Genomic DNA, 21220 nt, shown 5'->3' with positions numbered 1-21220 from the left:
TATGCTATAAAACCTGAGATCGAAGAGTCCATCCTCATTTGGGCAAAACCCCACTGAAAACTTACTCTTGAATGAGTCTTGGCTTTAGCAGCCAGAAAGGAAACATGTTTTCTCCTTACTGCTTTTTGTTAAAGAGCAAGGCATGTGTCCAGTACAGACGATACACTCACACACACTTAACAGTCGCGTATTTCTGGCATAATGGCTTTTTATATAAAATAAGAAATTGACCATTTTGTAGTTTACTAAGTTCACACTGTGTAAAAAGCTAACCCTGATAAAAGTATGTCTCAGCCCCACTGTAAGCACCTAGTCTAAAAATTTAAGCATGCATTTGGAGCCCGAGGTATTGCTTATATTACTAAAGCCATCCTGTACCAAAAGAGCATTTTTGGCTTCCTAAAAATGGCAGCTGGAACTGCCTCAGGAAAAATCTTGGCCAGCAGCCACACATGTGGGGAACTGTGAGAATCTCGGTTATTTAGGTTCCCCCACCATGAACTTTTTTATTCTGGAGGTGCTGGGGACTTCATTTGCTACACTTTTACTTTGCACACTCTGAAATACATTAATACCGTTGACTTTTGCCTGGTTGAAAGCAGAAACTGCGTTAAGTTAATGCATGTCGGATGCAGGCAATCTCGCCTAATTTCTACTATCTTTTATGGCATTGCATTAGCTTGTAAGGTACTGACATTTTAGCTCTGACAACGCTAAAATGCCAATGCACAAGTATGGAGGTTGGAAAATAGTCAGCATAACTCAATGTCAAAGCCATCTCACCACCATGTGAAAAGTTCAGCTGAATAGAGTTGTTTTAGCATGTTTGCTCTGCAGTGCTGCCTAGAGTAAGAAAGTTAGGTTTATTCTAGGTTGGTAGGTGGATATCAGAAACTGTTCACTTTGGTGCTACAGAAGCCTAAGTACTCTTGGCAGTCTTTGATATAAAGAGAAATAGAAACCTTTACACCATAGCTAGGGAAATTCTCAGAATCTTCACATAGTATTCAACATTATGCCATTATGCACATGAGCAATCGCAGTGAAGGGAACGGGGTGGGGGGAGAAGCAGCTGAGCAAGTGACTAAAAGTCACTGTCCAGAATCAAAACCTCAGATAGGGTGAGTTGCACCTAATCTTCAAAGCATGACTATAAAAATGTTTGCCATGGTCCATTTTCTTTGCATACTAAAAGTAAAAAGGGCATCACCATTGGAACTCCTCATAGTTTCCCAATACTCTGAAAAGTTTTGTGTTATAAACTCAGGGGAGAAAACACATTCTAAGGATCACACAGGTTTGTGCGAATTTATTTTTGACCTAACAAAGGCCCAGTATTATAATTTGCAGGATTTCCTTATCTCATAATTCAGTTGAACACAGGCAACTATTTTAATTTCAAAGACAAAATAATCTTGTCTTTAAAACATAAAACCTTTTGTGTACGTTACGACTGCACATTCATTTTGATCTCACTTCAGGCTGCTTTTATGAAATGCAAACATTTCTTTCTTGTGCAGATACATACGTGCAAGGGAAAAAATAGTCATGGCCTGTCTGTTAATAATCCACAATGGAACTTGGAAAATAAATGTTTAAAACAATGGCATGGAGGATGTCATGGTATCTTAGTTTATGGTCAGCTTTTTACACACATATTTTGTAAGTCATTTTTTATTTTACCAGTAATCAAATCAGTGAAACACCACATAAAAGCCCAAGTTTATCGCTCTTGGAGATGAAGTAAAACTTTAGAGATACAACACTATAGCTGCCATAAGCAGAAGGAATATACAAAAAGGAGTCAGTCTTTGCCAAGCAGAACTTTAATCAAACACTCAGTCTGATGATAAATTTGATCTTGGACACACAAAGTGTATTCTTCCTGAATATGTCTGCATAGTTTACCAGACACAGTCTTTACTGGGAAGCAAATCCCACTGCTGTTTCTCATTTGCAAATAACATTTTATAACTTTAAACTATGCTTTACAAAAGACAAATTTGGGATACATTTAAAATCTATAGTGGCAGCACTAGTGACAGTGAACAGTATGCAGATTTCAGATAAGCACAGTAAGTGTTTATATTATATGAGGAAGAACATTTTCTCCATCAGCTGCGTGTAAACTTCAGAGGCCACAACCAGACTTACGCATCTTTGGGAGAAACCCACAGTCCAGATACCGCTTTACCTTATTGTCAAGCGTGAACGGTTCATCGATACGCCTGTTCCGACAAACCTTGTGGAGTATACATAGCTACCTACCCTCAAAGGCAGATTAATAAGAGTTTTTAAAGCAACTAAGTGCCTTTGCATATAGTTTACTTTATCGGCCTCAGAAAGAACACAAACTGGATATCGTTATTTATTCGCTGGATTTAACCAGTCTACTGAGCACACAAACTTCAATGACAGCAAAGGCAAATCTATTTTAGTAACGTGAGAATGTAACTAAATTTCACTCATTGTCTGCAGCAGATTTCACCTAAATAAAGTGCGTGGGTTTTAGCATAATTTTAAGCAACCTATTTGAATGAAGCAATTAAGAGTTTATGTGTGGTATTTAGGAGATGGCTTTTTTTGTATCTTTGCATGACAAGATGCTCCTTCCAGAGAACATAATTATGTGAGCAAGGACAAGGAGGAAATAAAGTATCTCCTTGTGTAAGGAAAAAAAATAATATATATACATATATATACACACACACACACACACATATATATAGCTTTTTTTATATGTAGACTTTGACAGCTGAGATGTTTAAAATCCAGCACAGCATTATGGTCTGAACTAGGGTGTCATTTGGTACCATTAACTTAACATAAAATATTATGCCCTACCATAAAATAAATGCCTAGAAGTTCCATACAGTATTCACCCGAAAGTGGATCTTATTTCTTTCAAATGCTTTGAATAAATAGTAACTGGGGCCTCATAACCAAGCCCTATAGATTTTTACACAAAATACAATTCTATTCCAAACACTGAAACTGAAAAACTGCCACTCTCAGTTCATAATATTAGGCATTAAAACGCCATACGTTCATTCCAAAAAGTTAAAAGAGCTTCTCAAGACGGTAGCTTCTAATTTCACTAGAAACACCATATAAAGCTCTCTCTTTTCTCTCTTGCTTACACAAGGGCAATCACTGGTGAAAAAAACCCCTGACAACTGAATAGGTTGAAGAAATCAAATATTTTCCACTTACTTTATGCCAATAACACATTAGAAAAACTACACAAGATCATAATTTAGATACGGGAAATTCTATTTTTATTCCAAATCTATTCTAACATCCTGAATATCAGTAACATGCAGTTGCCCATAAAAAGCACGTATTCCTTGCAATTTAAGAACAGCCTAGCAAAATTCAAAAGAAACAAAAGAAAACTGCATGGACATGGTATATGACAGAATTGGGCTGTGCTATTCTACTAATTCTGTATTTATTAATTTCTAAGGGATTACAAAACGTATGGCAAGTAAAAAAAAAAAACCAGGAGGGAAATAATGGCTCAACATAAATTGTCTACCAGCAATCAGATGAGACAAGTCAGGATAAATACACAGATTGCTAACTGTAAAAGTTGCATTTCCTAGCAGCTGACACTTAACAGCAGCGGGGCTTTTGATGAACACAACCAGGATTATTTTTGAAGCGGAAAACCAAACGGACCGGACCAGTTGAAAAAGAAAGCTCTATTTCCAAAAGAAGAAGTGAGTGGGGCTGCTTAGAGGTCTCAGACTAAAAAGCAGCATCTTCCAAAGGTGTTTGGAGGAGTAATGAAGAGTAACAGCCAAGCATGGGCTGCTCTGGCCCCAGGTAAGTTTAACACAGTAGTAGTTTTCCATCTCATACAATCTGCAGAGCTAAAATAGGCATTGGATTAAAGCCTCCTGACGATAGATTTTCTTTTCTTAGCTACCTTTTGTAAACCCTGAGGAACAGATTTCTGACTCCCAAGGGACTGCAGAGCACACATTAAAAACACTGGTGTCAGAAGGTTGGGTTTTTCGCTCCAAACGGTCTGGCTCCTATTGTCAAGCAGTTGGCTCTCTGGTTTAAGAAAGCTGTCTGGTGCATACTAACTCTTGATCACAGACTTCAAAGGGAAGAAACACATGTGCAAGATCAGCCTCATAAGACTGGTTGTCTTAGGAAGCTGTCTTATGACAACCAGTTGCTCCATAAGACTAGATATTATCAGTGGGAATAGAAGCATGCTTTTATTACATATGATATATATACTATATATCATATATATATATATTATATATCGGATTGTGCATATAACAGTATTGAATCGTGACAATTTCCTGGAACGAAAGAAGCCAATTTCAGCGCAGAACAATTTTCAAAGCACAGCAAAAAACCCCAAACACAAATATAAAACGTCTCAGTTTAATGAAAATGAACTAAAAAGCACACAAGGGGAAAAAATCCTCTCCCTTTGGAGCAACTGAAAACCAAGGTTTTATTTGCTCCAATGCCACAATGCTCAACACAGCACATGATATATCCTGCACTTCGTGGCACTTGCATGGAGCCCCCCAAGCAAGGACTTACACCTGGGGAGACTGGAGGTTAAGCTGAGAAGGGGCTGCTGAAGCTCTTAGAAAACAAAGATATCCCCAGCAGCAGCAAAGTAGTTTTTAAATGAAACACAAGCTCATGATGCAGAGAAACAACCTGGCCAATGCAAACCAGGCTGAAGTTCTGGGGTCTTTCAGGTGTTGGCTCTTTGTGAGGTGAAGCTCTTCCAAGCCCTACTAAAACGCAGTACATCTTTTCTTAAGAAATGTGGAAGCGCTCCCAAATAATTCCTACATCCTTTCACTGCTGAAGATGCAAAAAAAAAGCCCCAAAGTGAAAATCCATAGGGTACTGCTCTATAAGGTGAGACTGAACTGAAATGTTGAGGAAGTTTCCTTCTTCCTCTTTTAGCAGTAGATATGTTTAGACTTTAACCAAGGTCCTGGAAGTTTCCCATAACAACCATCCCCAAAATCCAATGGCGTAATAATTTGGGAGAAACCTTTCAGAATATGGCCTTCCAATCCCTATTCTTCAGCTGACAACCATGTGTGGACTATCAATACCACATTGCACCACTGCTAAGCTCCATGAGAAAACATCCTAAAGATTAACTGAACACCCATGGAGTCGTCTTAACCACAGTTTCTAAGTGGATATTAGCACTATGTCTTCCCTGGTACGTATGAAATGTGAGCCTGATTTCCAGATATGAACAGCATTAGTAAATGTTAAGTAAATTAAACCATTATTTGTGACATTTTTTCAAAGTTTGTCAACTTCAGTAGCACTACGTTCTACCAAAAGGTCTCTCTGATCTATCTAAAAATGGCTAATACCACCCTCCACAATCTTCACAATTTCTGCCTTTTTTAATTCTACCAGTAAGATGTACTAAAAGCCCCCATTTTGTCATGAAGATTCATTTTTTCCTACATACAGATCTATATAGGATGTAGAAATCAACAGCTGTAAAGACAAGAAAATGCCAGTGAAAAGCAGAGCCTATTTAATGGCAGATTGTCTTTCGTCTGTAGTTATTTACATGCAATTGATGAAGAATTCAGTTATTCATGAAAAGTAGGAACTCTCATGGTGCAAACCAGCCCTAAGGATCACCCATCTCTTTTCCAAATAATTTTGGTGTGCAAGATAATTGTGCCACAGGGAAGAACCAGCATATGGATGCTGACAAATAAATGTATGAACACTGACAGCATAATAGAACTGAGTAAGCAAACTGTACTCAAGGGAGAGGAAAAAATAAAGGTATTACAGCTTGGCTGCATTGATTTCTATTTTTGTTCTGATGTGTTTGGGGATGAACTTGGTAGACAACACAGCTTAGCAATTTCACTTCACATTTTCATGATGTTCTCCTTACCAAAACCTGAACAGTTTCAACACCTAATGTCATTAAGGCAGACAAGTGAATGAACTGGGGTGCCCCTGAATCCTTAATGCAAGCAAGATGCAATAATTTCATTACAGGATTACTAGCACAAACACATGCCCTTTGATCTTTCTTCCCACCTTCTCATAGTATTTGACCTCGTAGTCCAAGATGATCCCATTTGGATGTTCTGGCTCTTGCCAAGACAGAGACACGCTGTTCCTGGATGTCCTGTCTTTCCTTATGACTGTGATGGGGGACGGAGCTGTAAAAGGGAATGGGGGTAGGAGGGAAGACAGAAAAGCAAAATGAGTTTATCTCTGTTCCAATCCTTGGCAAAGAGTGTTGTTTCCACTTTAAAAACTCATGAGCGTAGGTCTGAACTTGTATCAACATTCAGCAGCTGGATTATAGTCCTGATACACATGCCTTAAAGGATACTGGCCTCAAAGAAAATGAACCGAGACTTTCTGTTTGACTGGAGGACTGGTGGCAAGATAGCAGATGGTTTCGATCTGCTGCTACAGAGTAAGCAATGAAATACATTAAGTATACTAAAATACAGAACAAAAAATCAGTACTACTTATTTGTTATAATGCTGGAGTGTTATCATTACCAGATTGCATAACTCTGATAACATTTTCATATGCATGTGTAAAATGGTGCTGGGATGCATTATGTACAAAGAGCTCCTGGTATCCACGGCTAGTAATAGCCATCAGCATAACACAGAAAACAGACTCTTTTATAACATTATTTGGTAAGCTCTCCAGATACAAATTGCTCCCATATACACTTCTCCTTTACCACATTTCTTTGAAAATGAAATTCAAAGGAGAAAAATCTAAACTAAAAAATAACCTCATTTCTGATCTCTATTAATCAGTTAGGCATGACAACTCACTGCATGCCCCAGACTTACCCACTACCCACAACTTGGAAGTGCTATCAATGTTACAGAAAAACCCCATAATTACCTAAGATTCTTGAACATGGGTTCAGCTTTAGACCACCCATGTCTATGGGTGTTGTAGCTCCATGTCTTGCTCCAAGACTAGGCCTACATTTCCTAGACTCACTGAAAGCTAGGCAATCTTTTAAATTCTTTTTTTCTGTTTCTCTTGGGTTGCCTTCCCATTCCAAATGCTTCTCTTCCATCGCTTTGGCCAGAATTCATCAGATGATAGCTTACAGATTGCACACTGAAGGTTATAACTGTCATTCAAAAAAATATCTTTTACCAATAAACAGCCTTTTATCTTAACATGTAAAACAAATGTGTTTATAAGTTCAACATTTCGCTATCTTAATAAAAGGCTCTAGCTGGTCTAAACAATATAATTTCAGCTGAATCCTATGAAGCTTTTACTGTTCATATAAAACTAGTTGCACTTTACAGGCATTACACATTTGCATGCCTTAGCCAGTGCCCTTTCTGTTTGGGTTTGCTTTTGTGCAAGACAGCTTGCCAGAAAAGCCAGAAAAACAAGAACTTTTTATTAAAATCAATTTTTGAATACTCATTCTACATCTGATTTTGCTAAACATCCATCAAAAACACACCTTCTAGTCTTGAGTCCTCATCTAAATACTGACATCCTCCTTTAACTGAGTGGAGCATCTAGAAAACTACATACAGTCACACAAGCACATACGCACATACACCCTTCCACATTTGGTCTGGGTTGAAACATATTCTCTAAGCAGTATTTTTAGAGGACACATGGTTCACAATAGCTTTCTGAGAAGATTAAAGAGTTATAAAAGTATCCGAATTTAAATTACTGAAATCGTGTTTTGGAGAGGGGTTTTATGTGTTTGGTTTTAAGCAGAATGGGAAGGAGCCTTTCTCTATTTTACTCAGACTCACCAGACCTATGCCTGCTGAAGAGCTGAAAAGCATTAGGGCAAAATGTACAGGACTGGTTTGTAATGAACATCCTTCAGTAATCCCACTTGAATTCCACTCAGGCACAAACCAGAGTTAGAGCCAAAACACAAAGCAGTTAGCTGACTGGACTGCTCTACCGTAGCCAGCTCTGTGTTAACTCATATACCTATGCTTGCTGCTTTTATGCTCTTGTAAGTCATTTTTATGTCTTAAGTCAAGCAATCAATCTTTTTTTGTATGGGAATAGATTGCCAAGCCCAGTACCCCAGCTGGTAACACTTCCCATTAAGGTAACATTAATACAGATTTTATGAATAATTAATATATGATTAACAGAAACGGCTTTTCCCTTAGTAAATTATGGTAATTTGTGCTGTAACACATTCTCAGGGCAGGCTGAAATAATCTTACTTGCTCCAATACAGATGTGCTTTGGAAAAAAGCTTTCTTCTAACACAGTGTTAATTATTTTGAGCTCATTTACACCCATCTCTGCAGATGCTACCAGTAACTTATCTCACAGCGGTTTATTAGAAAAGCATCTGCTCTGCAGTTATCAATAACATTATAAAACATTCATATACATTTTCTAATCCCTAGGGTTTCCAAAGCTGCTTGGAAATTATACATACAGAGTATCTGGAAGAAACAGCATCCTACCACATGGACAAGAGGAGGGGAGATATATAATCATAGCAAACACAAAGTTTCAGGCTCCTTTGACCCCATGTGCAGAGCAGCAACACAATGCCGCACACCAGCACACCGCAACAGCTACTGAACCTATGAGTTATGTATTCCAAATCTGTTTAAATAACACCTAATTTTAACTATGTGGATTACAAAAGTTACCTAGTTTTAAGGCATTAATCTTCAGTGCATAAAGGAACAGTGTATTCAGATATTTTGGTGGTCAGTTATTTTTTCAGAGGATAAACCATACTATTTGTGTTCAGAGGAAAGTTATGTATTTGTGACTCAATATTTAGAGTTATGGGCTTTGTGGGTTGTTTCTTTTATTTGTGGTTTTGTTTTGGTTTTGTTTTTTCTTTACATCTTGCTAAACTATCTCATATATCATCTGAGCATTTCAACATTGAAACACAAAGGATGCTAAAAATACAGACTCAATATCTAGGTACGGATTTCATCATTTTCCTGCTGTTCCCATCCTCTGTGTGTTCACATTGGATTTTACAAGCAATAGCTGACTTTGATTTGCCTCTGTGTCTCTGTTGATAAAACAGAGCCCTGGAGAGGACAGCCCTCACAAGAACCTCTTTTCCAGCAGTTCCTCTCCTGGCACTATGTCAGGTTTACAGCTCTTTGAAGCACAGGCGAAACCGAACTGTGTGGCTCCTGGGATGACTTCAGCACTGGGACCCTCATTCTGAAACAAACAGAGTTGAAGGGATCAAGGATAAATCTTGAAGTAAGCATCCCTGATAGCCAGTCCTGCAGACCCCAGTGGATGGGTGCAGAGAAGGGCATCGGGACCCTGTGCCTGGAGGGGCTGTCACTCGGCACAACCTGCCACAGCTGTAGCCCTAATCTGCCTTTCCTCAAACCAGACTCCGCTGCATGTTGACAGAAGTGGTCTAGCTCTTCTGCTGTGCCTGTTGCCCAGCACAACTGAAGTCTGTCTATCTCTCTCTTATTAAATTGTTTCTTTGCTTATGCCCAGCAATGACTCCTCTACTAACACATGGGATTGACTTACAGAGAGATGCCACACTTTGGTTTGACCAAGATGACATAAATGGTTTCAAGACTTTCCCTTCCTAAATTAAAGGACATTTAGATTGTGGAACAGCAGAATACTAGAACAGATATTTCAAATGTCTGCAGCTCCCACTAACAAAACCAATTTTGTACTATGGCTTAGCAAATAATGGCACATTATGAAGCTTTTTAGAATAAACTGAAGCTTTAAAAATTATATCAAAGCATCAATAGCAACACAAACTTACGATAATTTATTATTTAGAAAACATACATTTTAGATAAAACTTCAAGAGAGTACTTTTTTAGACTAAGAACTTGAATAAATGATGCTTCGGTGATTTTGGGATAAATCCTACAGCTCATATACCTCTATATATTTACATTTTTATTGGTGTTTTGATTAATGTACGAGTATTCTTCTTTATTCTACACCAAATAAGAGTTGGGTTTTCTTGTAATTAACTTTAGGCTTGTGCGTCCATGCATTAAGAGGTTTACATGCAACTCATGCAGAAGTGTGTTTCTGCATCGCATGGCTACTATTTGTCTGGTACTCCAGCCTAACTGGTTTATGACTAGTTTAAGCAGTTAATATGGACATTCAAAACTCCTTGGAGTTATGAGAGGAAATGTACTTTGAGCGCTCAATGTTGTTAGGTAGCATTTGTGACGACTGGGAATGTTGATGTTGAAAAGGTAACAAATGCAATGATCCAGGGAGCTTAAACTCACAAGTGTAAATATCTCCTCAGTCATGACTATTAAAGGTGCAAGCAAATAACATGAAGGATCTAGTGGAGATGACAATAAAACTCTACTCAAATTCATTTCCCAGGGAAACTGACCCCAACAGATCATTTGTTTTTCTCCAGTTGAATAGCAGCTGGAGGATTGACTTTTTCCTTATTCCTTGTTATTGTTTTCATATGTGACTGGCTTACAGATGCATATATATGTACTGGAAGAAAACTCCCTCTCCTTTGACAGAGAGAACCCAGTATTAACTTTGGGAAGCCATGTGTGTACAACTGCTGAAACATTTAGAGTCCTGCTGTTTCTTGCTTAGGTCTCTAGATCACAAATTCAATTTTAAGGAAGGATTTCATCCCCAAATGACCATGGCCAGCCCACTTATTCTGGCTTTTGCTTACAATCAGCTACCAGAGAGCAAAATATTCCAAGCTATGCTGAAAGACGGTTATCAAGAACACACCTGAGCCGACAAAACTGACTGTATTACCCCAATTGCAACAACTTCTGCACTACTGAATAACTAGAAGGTTTGTTTCTTTTTCTGTAGAAAACTGATGATATTACTATCTAATCATACTACTGTAATCTGATATAAATTTTCTTTAATGTCTATGATGCCCCTAGGAGGTGATGTGGAACAAAAGCACTAAATAAAGATGACAATCTGAGTATTAAATCTACAGCTTCTGACAGCAGGATCCACTGGGACCCAACCCCAAGCATGTAAGGTTCAGAGGACCAGTGCCCAAGCCACAGAACTATCATACAGGTCATAGTGGGAATACCAGTGTTTGAATGCAGAAGCGGATCACTCAGAGGCAGTTTCTCTAGCAAACCAGAGTCACAGTCAGAATACATGAGAGCAACTACCCCGGTGCAAGCATCAGGCACGCATGCATGATTTACTCTGGCACCGGTCATATTGCTGCGCATACACATTGCACTCAACAACCCAACACCTGGAGTTTCATGAACCAACCTTTCTATCTTTTGGTTTACCCAACCCTTCCACTACCAACCAGCATTCTATTCATGGCAGAGTCCTAAGTAATGACTTGCAAATCAGAATAATGATGTCACATCTCCATGGCATAATTACATTAACATGAATCTATCAAATTAACATGAATCATGTCTGTATGAACTGTTATGCTCATCCTTAGACTCTTTACATCTTGTCTGTAGATTAGCATCTAAGGGGTTTCTTACAGAAGCCTGCTCACAGAATGTAGGAATTGTACTATTTCAAACCTTCTCTGCCTTCATTGCTATTTACTTTCTCCACTGAGTGCAGTTTGAGGCACTGCCTTCTCTCTACAAGGTAAAAGCAAGCCTAATCCCACAGGCACATTCCAAGCTGGGCCAGTCAGTGCTGGGTCCCCAGCTGCCTCCCAGGAGGCAGGAGGAAGAGGAAACAGTCACACTTTAACAACACTTTGGAAACCTGCTAAACCCTACATGCTCCTCTTCCAGATACAATTACCCACCTCTTCAATGCACGTGCAGACACGGTCCTTTGCCCTTTAATCTCCAGGACGCATAGTTAAACCAGCACAGTACTTGTGTTTGTGTTCCTGCACCTTCTCCTTGAGCTGAAGCAGGCTCAATATATTTTTTTATGACTTGGGCTGTAAAATGTGATTCTATAACATCATTAGGTGACCATCAGCCAGAACACAAAGGCACCTTCCCTGTTACAGGGATCAGGCGTTCCAGAGTCTGGCCATCCCAGCAGCAAGATGCTCAGGTCAGCTTATTGGACCCTCACACCAGATCCAGGCTGGATCCTAGTAGGATACAATCATAAAGAAGCAGGTGAAAAGGTTTCCCATTTCCAGAAAAGGTCTATCGATATGTGGGTATTTACACATATTAAAATGTGGAACAAATAAAACAGAACAAAACTTCTTTAAGTACAAATAGAAGCAGGGTAACTTTGGATGTAACAAAGCTGTGTGAGGGAGCTGAGTAAGGAGTAAGTTTCTCCCACAAACAGGACAATTTTAAAGTCTGATTTGTTCATGGCTATTTTAATGGATAACTACCTGCATTATGGCCTAAGTGCCCAAATGCATCTGGAAGCACGTGGACTCCAGCCTGTGGTTATAGCCTCCAGAGTGGCTGCAGGCTTTGCACAGATGCCGTGAGGGAAAGATAGCAGGGAACTGGAAAAGGGAAAACAAGCAGGAATTACACTAAGGGGCAGCAGCTTGATTTCAATCTCAAGTGCAGAGAAAGGCAACCTTCTGGGCAGCAGCTGTCACTGGACAAGAGATTACCAGAGCTCATTTCTCACTCTTGCAAATAAATTCTAAATTAAAAGCAAACTTCATTAAGTGTTGCACATTCATGTTCTTATTTCTCCCTCTTTTTATTAACAGAGATAGCAAACGCCTTCCACAGAGCAAGCAAAACGTTAGACTTGCTCATATGTTTAACACATGTGTAATAAATCATGGAAACGCCATGTCCATTTGGGAAGTATCAGGCTGCACAAGGCACTCACTTCAGAAACTGAAAATTATGGTGCCATGGCATTCACAGCTGTTATTTCAGAGAGGAGGCAAATGCTGTATATGCTTTCATAAGGATTCAGCCCAAAGGTACTCATAACACAAACGTTATTCTTTCTGTTCTCTGTTTGAGATGGTGATGGTGGGAGCTTTGCAGTAGTTCATATTTTTCACTGGATGTGTTTAAGACCGTATCAGTTTAAAATAAACAGTTTTGCTTTGCCTTTCCTACCCCATTGTTGCTTTGCTTTATAGAACATTAGAGCCTCAGGCTTCCTGGTGTGAAGTTTTCGGAATGAAGAATTTATCCACCCGGCCCATAACATCAAGAGTCAGGTGCTGAGTGTGCTTTTCCTTTCCATGAACGTTTAGTTATTTCTTCTTTATAGGATAGCACATCCCAAGGCTGAAACCAGCTTACATAGTTGGTGTGAGCCAAACCAAAGCCGCGTGTATGTGAAGCCTGTAACACGCAGGGGTGCCTAACTCAAACTATAATTTGGCTTTATATTGAAATGCTTCTAAAAAATAGTTATTACATTAACAATTCCCACGGACAGGAATAGACCCTAGACCCAAAGAAACAAGTAACAGTTTTTACCCAGCTGTCCCCAGCCTGCAAATTTACTAGATGGAATAGCTTCTTGAAGCAAGGGAAGTTGATAGCTTTGTTTACCATCAAGAGAAACACAGACTGTTTCCCTCAGTGATTACTGAGAATGCTAGCATAGATAAGGGGGAGAGAGCCAGAAGTCTAAGGAATATTATTTAACTGAGTGCTAAGCATCCTGTTCACCTTTATTTTACTATTTTACCAAGCCAAGATATTAAAATGAAAATCCACGTGTATCCTTATGTTAAAGACTGTAATAGAAGCGAGTAAACCATTATCCACTGATTGCTGAACACAATTTTAACATGACCTCTGGAAAAGGTAGCTAAAAGTACTGGAAGTGAAAAATCAAAGCTGAGCCACAAACTTCCCCTGCAAACTTTGTCTAAGGTCATGAGCATTCACATGAGCACTGTGTGCACACAGAAGAGACTCATGTATGTCAGACTTTGAAGCCTCGGCAGAGCTTCCTTGACATTCAGGGGAAAAGGGATCAAAGGCTTCGCAGGCAGAACGTCTCTAGCTAATAACAGGCTATGCATGGAGTGACATTGTTAAAACACTTCCCTTTTATATCCCTAAAGGAGGAGTTTTATTGAGTTAAAATGATCCTTGAATAGCCTCCGGGCTGAACTGTAAAACACATTTGAAAAGCGTAAAATCTTTATTTATGCCAGGAATGTTTGAAACCCAAAAGATAAATGTCATTCAAAAAACCAAGCACGTCCTAGGTATTCAGTACGTAAGGGGGCACAGCTGTAATAACAGTCAGTGAACCACAGACTCCCTACATCATGTCTTTAGCTCACTTTTAATAAGTCTATCTTCTCGCCCTTTTTATAAGGACCGTGGGGAAAGAAAGAAATATATCATGCCCCAAACATCTGTGGCTTTCTCAAATTGTCTCTTAGAAGACAGATCTACTTAAGGGACCTGTCTTGGGATATAGATTGTAAAGTCCACACAACCCTTTCTAAATATGGATTTTATTTAAACAGGGAGCATCACACACCGTTTGTGAGTTGCTGAAGACAGTGCAGTCTAGCTTAACAGAATAAAGGCTGAACATGCAAACAGCATCACAGTTCCTGCAAGTAATCAAAGATATATTGAAATAAAGCTTGGTGCTCTACTTGGTGCTGAATTTATTCCCATGAAGCCACGGATTTCAGGTAAATAAAAATCTAGCTCTGAGGAGGTTTTAACAACCTTTCCTGGGAGCCAAGCAAGTCTTTGCTTACAACAGCACTGAAAAATTTACTCTTTCTCTGTCCTAAATGTTTGGCCTCCCAAGCTGAAACTAAAAGATGGCTTGGAATTTCCAACCTGCAAATGACGCACGTAGATCGAGGTATTAGAAACCAGCTACATCTACACCTTTTAAGACTCTCCTCACAATGATCCTAATTTCTGTACCTAGTGCTCAGTTTTCAACAATTTCCATTTTGGCCCCTTGCAAAAACTCCATAGTGCCTTACTGGTTACCTTCTCCTTAAACTTATCCCTTCTGTGTTTCAGACTCCTGATAAGACTACTGCTCTTCTAGGGAAGCCTGAGATGACATAGGGCATACCTGGGTTGTTTTTGTTATTCTCTATATTATACCCGTGTGTAGATGTTTCATTTTGGACCCAGGGGTGGTTATTCTCTTTATGTTTCCTATATAAACCGAGAAAGGAATCAACACTTTTCAAGTGCACAACTGAATTGTGCAGAGACCAAAACTCAGGCTGAGGATATTTAAGACACTTATATAAGGAGTTTACTCACTTTCTACAGTTACTAGGAAAAGAGTAATATCTCCAGGTGGAATTTAGCCTACAAAAGGCCTCCTGTGTTTCCTTTGCATTTCCTTCTACAGCAAGTAAGCAGGTTCCTAGTTATACCCCAATTTAACTTTTTTAACTATCTCAATCCTACACAGATTCTGTGAAAGAGCTGGCTTGAACTCAGAGCAGAGTTTGAGGAAGCCTCTTGTTACAACATGTTCCCTGTGTTCCTCTCCCAGTGTCAAGATAGGTGACAGCACAAAACTCTCTGGAATTGATTTAGTATTGACATTGTAGATGAACTCAGTTACCATCACCATTTGCAGCTGCACTGTTGAGACCTTGGTTTACAAGGCCTTAAGTCCTTAAGAGCTAACCAAACATAATACTGCATTTAAAGCTGCTACCCTAGGCTCTTGGTGATTAAAAGAAAACAGTCTATTTTATTATCAAGCAGTCACGCAAAAAAGACCGGAGGTATTAAAAGAAAAAAGATTTAGGCATCAGCATGGGTATAGTTGGAAAATACAGAAAATTTAATTATATTCACTGAAATTTGTTGCTAATAACCATTTTGCTGGAACCCTGAACATTGAATCATATTGGAAGTAATAGAATGGGTAAGAGCTCAGAAGACGCACACGCAAAGTTGGTTATTTGGAGACAGAATATTCAGCCTAGTATGGAGTAGCTGCTCTATCCAGGAATATTCTGTTGCAAAAAGGGGGTCACAGACTTAATCCCCTTGTTCCCACCTACCCTATGTACAGAGTTTTGATTTTCCTCATTCTCTTTGCTTTGCCCCTGTTTCCCCTCTGGTCTACCTGGACAATGCGATGACCCAGACCCATTTGAATATGGTACATGGAAATTAAAGATAGAACTGTGGACAAGCTCTCTTGGGACAGCAGTTGATATTCCGGAGCTTTCACAGTTCCTGCAGCTAGGAAGCCCAAAGACATCTTCAACGTATATTACCTGTCTCCATAGTAAAACTGTACTGGTGTAATGCAAACTTGTTTATAAACTAATTTGTTCAGATAAATTCAAATCCCAAAACGTGCACTCTACCTTTAGAATGTCCCAATTAATTTAATATGAAAAAGTAGGAAAAAACCTAATTCTTAGAGTAACACAAGTGTGACTACACAGAGGTATGCGGTAATTTAACTGAAATGCTCAGATGCAATTTAAAACCGCTTGCCCCCATAATCAAGAATCCCAATATTCACATGGGGAAAGCTGGTAGTGGAAAGTAGGTCTCAGTTTACCCATTGCTGAATCCAAGGGGGAGTACCATAGCTGTTTGCTGTAGCACTGCAGCATACAATAATGCTGTACAATACACATAAGAGCAAGATTGAATCATGCAGGCTCTCTGGTGAAAAAGCTTAGGAAGGAGGCAGTAACCCACAGGCAATTTAAATAAATCAAATCACTCTCTTTAAAGATATCTAGTCTTCTGAAGGCATTCTGTAAATTAAGCCAATCCTATGCTGTTTTCCATATTCATGTACACATAAAGTTTATGTGCTCTGACAAATTAAAAAGATTTTGAGGTTCCCGTCTCTAAATAAATAATTAATTCAACGATACTCTCCTGAATTTCTTTGAAGCAGGGATATTGAGGTTTACAGCCCCTCTGCACCCACAGGTTTACTCTCTCTCCAACCTAAGTAAAATACATGGGGAGTTTACTCCCCCAGGTTTCATTGAGAAGCCCTTGCTACATGGATAAAAAGGTCAGAGTTAAAAGAGGGCAATGATTACTGATCAGTCCCTTACCTTTTCTCCTTTGAGTTATCCTTTTTGCACACAATCATCACATATGGCTGGAGTTGGAAAGGGGCCTGTGTATATTACCCATTCCAACTCCCTGCTTTCAGCAGGGTTAACCAGAGCAGGTTGCTCAGGATCTTGACTAGTCAGGTTTTGAATACCACCACAGACGGAGATACTACACTCTCTTTGAGCTACCTGTTAGAGTGGCTCAATCACACTTAAGAGTAAAAAAGTTTACTCCTACGTTTGACCAGAATCTCTTGTATTTCAGCTTGCGAGCACTGCCTCTTGTCCTGCCACTAAGAACCTGCGAATAGAATCTCCCTTTGTCTTCTTTGTACCACACCAGCTGTTTATATACATTGATAAGATCCACCTGAGCCTTCTCTTCTCCAGGCTGGGGAGTCCCATCTCTCAGCCTCTCCTCACATAACAGATGTTTCTCTCCTTTAATCTTCTCACTGACCTTTTGTTGCTCTTGCCTCAGTATATCCAAGTCTCTCTTGTGCTGGGCTGGAGCTAAACTGGATATACCACATGTGGCCTCACTAGTGCTGAGTTGAGGAGAAGGATCACCTCACTTGACCTGTGGTAGTGCTGTTCCTATTGCAGTCCCAGATGCTCCACCGGGACCTTCAGGTCCTTTTCTGCCAAGCTGCTTTCCAGCCAGCTGGCTTCCAGCATGTCCTGGTACATGATGGGTTAGTCCTCCCCAGGTACAGGATGTACTCAACTACAGGAATGCTAAAGATTGAATTGAAAATAGAATGCCAGAGGAAGCTTAACAGAATTATATTCTGGAAAGGTAGGAGAAGACAAAGCCTCTGAGCTTCTTCACAGTGCCAAAAACAAGACTGCTGAGGAAATATTCTGTGCCAATTTCACGCATCAACTTACACAGCTTTGGGATACAGGCCTAGAATCAGAGTGCCTTACAAACCAATTCTAACACCTTCTCCAGGTAAAATTAGAGCTTTTAAAGGTATTGGCCAGTGAATGCTAGTAATTTCTGACTTCTCTCTTAAGCGGTTAAATAAATGTTTATCATTAGGTGTATGCATATATCCAAATAGACCTATTTGGATTGTACTTGCACAGACATCGTATTTATTTGTTAGATAGGAAGTGCAGAAACATAGCAAGGTTTATTTGTTATCACTCACTTTGGGACTTCCCTAAGTTTCAACAAGCTGAGAATGCTTTCAGTATTTGTTTTGTTTTACGCAATAAACACAGCAAGAACTGTATTTATTATGTATTAGACGCACCACTATCATTTTGTTTGCATGAGTTTATAGCTGTTAGAATCAACAAATACAAAGCTAAACCAACCTAAGCAAACAGTTTAGATCAAACAAACCACTTCTTGTATGGTGAACCTTCTCACCAGAGCTGCTGGGAGGAAAGGATGGGGACAGCACTGTGTGTACTGGAATACCTGTAGATGGCCAAGAGTCCTAAGACCTAGATAGAAAATATCTGCTAATGGTACAGATTTCCGCAAGTTCTGAAAGTTCTCCTTGTCTTCTCTAGATTGCAAAGATCACTGCCGAGAATATGTCTATTTAAAGTGCTTATTTTAAGTCAATTAGGTCCTTGGCTAAAATATACATCTTTTTGTTCAGCATTACTGAGTCATACCTACAACCGGTATGACAGCATGTGATACCACAAAAGCAGTGATAGGGCAGAAGAACTGATACTTTCTCACACGCCATCTGCAAAACATATCCAACTCATATATATCCCTGACCCTATGGCTATGTTTTGCACTGAAAAACCTCCTCTCATTTTTGTAAACTGATTACCCAGCAGCATAATTGTGTTGTCCCTAACAAATCTCACTTTCTTCAGTGAATTCCACACACAATTCCCATTTAATACCTCCTTGAGCAAGTGTGAGCCTTTCACTTGCTACAGCCATAAGGCAGAACAGCCCTGAGCTGGACGCCTCTTCCTTTTGGGGAAGCTCGAAGGAACAGACAACTTTTTCCTCTTTATCGATAAATGCATTAAAAAAAGACTTAGAATATCTGTGCCCAGACACCTGCTCATGCTAGCAGCAAGTCAGGCAGCATGGCATGGCTGTAAGCCTCTCTGTGTGGCACATTCACAATTAGCATGCCACCTCCAGGGGTACCGTATTCCACATCCTCTCCCATAGCTGCCAGCGACCCTCCTTAAATGGGGTTGACTGGTGTTATTAGGAGATAGCATCTGCATGGTGCAACATACTGATGTGAGGTGAGAGCTTGCTTTGTGCAGCAGCAGAATGCTTCAATATGAGTTGGAGGAAGCTGTATCAGGTGGCAACTGAAGGGATAATCAACAAACTAAAAGAGAAAGGGCACATAATCCTATTTAACTTTCATACCAAAGACAGAAAGACTCACAGGAATAAGAACTATTGCAGTGTCATACTTGTCTCACCATATTTTGCAAGAGACCTTTTTGGTTGGGTTTTGCTGTTTTTGTCTTAAAGAGATGTTTGCTCATTAACCTCTGCTGGAAAGAAAGGAAAACAAAGGGCAATAAAAGTGCAGCAAAACTCAGGTGAGACAGTTGGAAGAAAAAAAAAACAATCCATCTTCTGAAATGATTCTGAGTTTGCCTCGAGTCAGGGGACCGGATCTTGGCTTTACACCAGTTTTGTACTTTAAAACGTATTATCCTTCCGGCATTCACAGCACCATCAGAATCAGGGTCTGAATGTTTCAAACCTCACAAGTGACAGTGAAGCACACCTTTCCTCTCCTTCTAGACCAGGCTTGAAAACTTACTGAGAGGAAAATCTTACTGAGATTGCTAGTGACAGGTTTGAGAACACAAAGTCACTGCAAAGGTACCAACGTCTAAGGTGACCCTTTTTGTGTGTGTATATATGGAGATCGGTATGCAAATTATAAACACATGTATGTATGTGTGTATATGATCTGTTTACGTACAGAAACGGAGCTGCTGTGCAAGCTGACTGACTAACATATCAGCTGAATTTATTTTAGCACACACTGGCAGATCTCCCAGTTGCTGCATTACAGAAAATTAGCACTATGCGCGTTCTGATCTATTAGGCTGCTGATGGATTTATAGGCATAAATGCCCATGTATACGGTGAGAAGCATGGAAAGAAATATTTGTTCGATATCTAGCAGGCCTTTGGCGCTCAGAGACCCAGCAAACATAATGCCAGCTGATGCCTATCCTGAACTGAGCTCATTCGAAGTAAAGATGGACAGTGTCTGATTTTTACAACCACGAGAATTGCCACAAACCCCACAATTTTGTCATTAGAAAATAGAAAACACTCTGCAGCTCTGCCTCAGGCTCTTGGAAACTCATACGCTTGAAACCCAGTGTTTTGGGTGGGCAGCTTTCACTAAGCTGGGATGGGCCCTGCCAGTGCAAGCACATGGATACTGAAAATCCAGGATTAAAACTGCAACTTCATCATACCTATTGCAAAATACAGGCCTCTCAAATCAAGGTTGGCAGGAGTGAAATAGCCTGGATTCGGGAGAGACTGAGGAGATCCAGATCGTAGGGACCCTTCTGTACTTCAATCCTCTCTCCAAAACTAACAGCCTACTGACTGATACTCCTTTTGCAGGCTTGCCAAGGGGTCTGTCCCCAGGATCTGTCCAGCCTTTGTGAACAGGATCATTCCATGTGATACTCCATCCACAGAATGGAGCCATATACTTCTCCTGCTTCCCTGAGTCTAGCAGAGCTCAGACATTTAACCGAAGCTTTATCCAGTTGGTGGATATCCCTGCCCTTGAAGGAATGTACCTAAAGTCAGACAGCACGAATAATAGCCCTAGAGTCATAACTGGCTTTTGGAGACATCTGTTCTTTTCCAAATCCAGTTCAATGGTGCTTTAATGCTTTTCTTTAAATGCTAAGTCCTCCAGTTCAACCCTTAATTATAATGCAATCCAATACCTTCAGACTTTCTCTCTCCACTCCCCACCCAGGTGTTTAAATATGACATTGGCTAAAAATATGCTTTTGGTGTGTCCCTTCTGTGATGTTAACAAGGAAGGGAATGCAAGACAAATTGCATTTTTGGAATTATGCTTTAACAGATTACTCATATACATATTTAAGGTTTAATTTTAGTAACTTGTGGAACTTCTGGAGGAATTCTAATATAATAAACTAATTGGCATGATCAAACATGGCACAGTTAAGCCTGTAGTAGCCCACACTTCCCAAAGGTACTCAAAGCAAAACTAGGCTAT

At 39.7% G+C, this 21220-nt stretch overlaps 1 protein-coding gene across 1 annotated transcript in view; it reads right to left on the bottom strand.

The window, feature by feature from the left end:
* Window positions 1-21220, bottom strand: part of EPHA3 (EPH receptor A3) — a gene marked incomplete at its 3' end in the record, with an annotated part of 215811 nt that overhangs the window by 45547 nt on the left and 149044 nt on the right. The window contains exon 6 of the mRNA XM_080613975.1: window positions 6073-6197. Within this exon, the coding sequence (XP_080470101.1) occupies window positions 6073-6197 (125 nt within the window). The remainder of the gene's footprint in view (window positions 1-6072; window positions 6198-21220) is intronic.

Source organism: Psittacula echo (genome assembly GCF_963264785.1).
Source record: "Psittacula echo genome assembly, chromosome: 3".
NCBI classification, from domain to species: Eukaryota; Metazoa; Chordata; class Aves; order Psittaciformes; family Psittacidae; genus Psittacula; species Psittacula echo.
The sequence above is the reverse complement of the archived record's forward strand: the minus strand, read 5'-3'. Positions and strand labels throughout refer to the sequence as shown.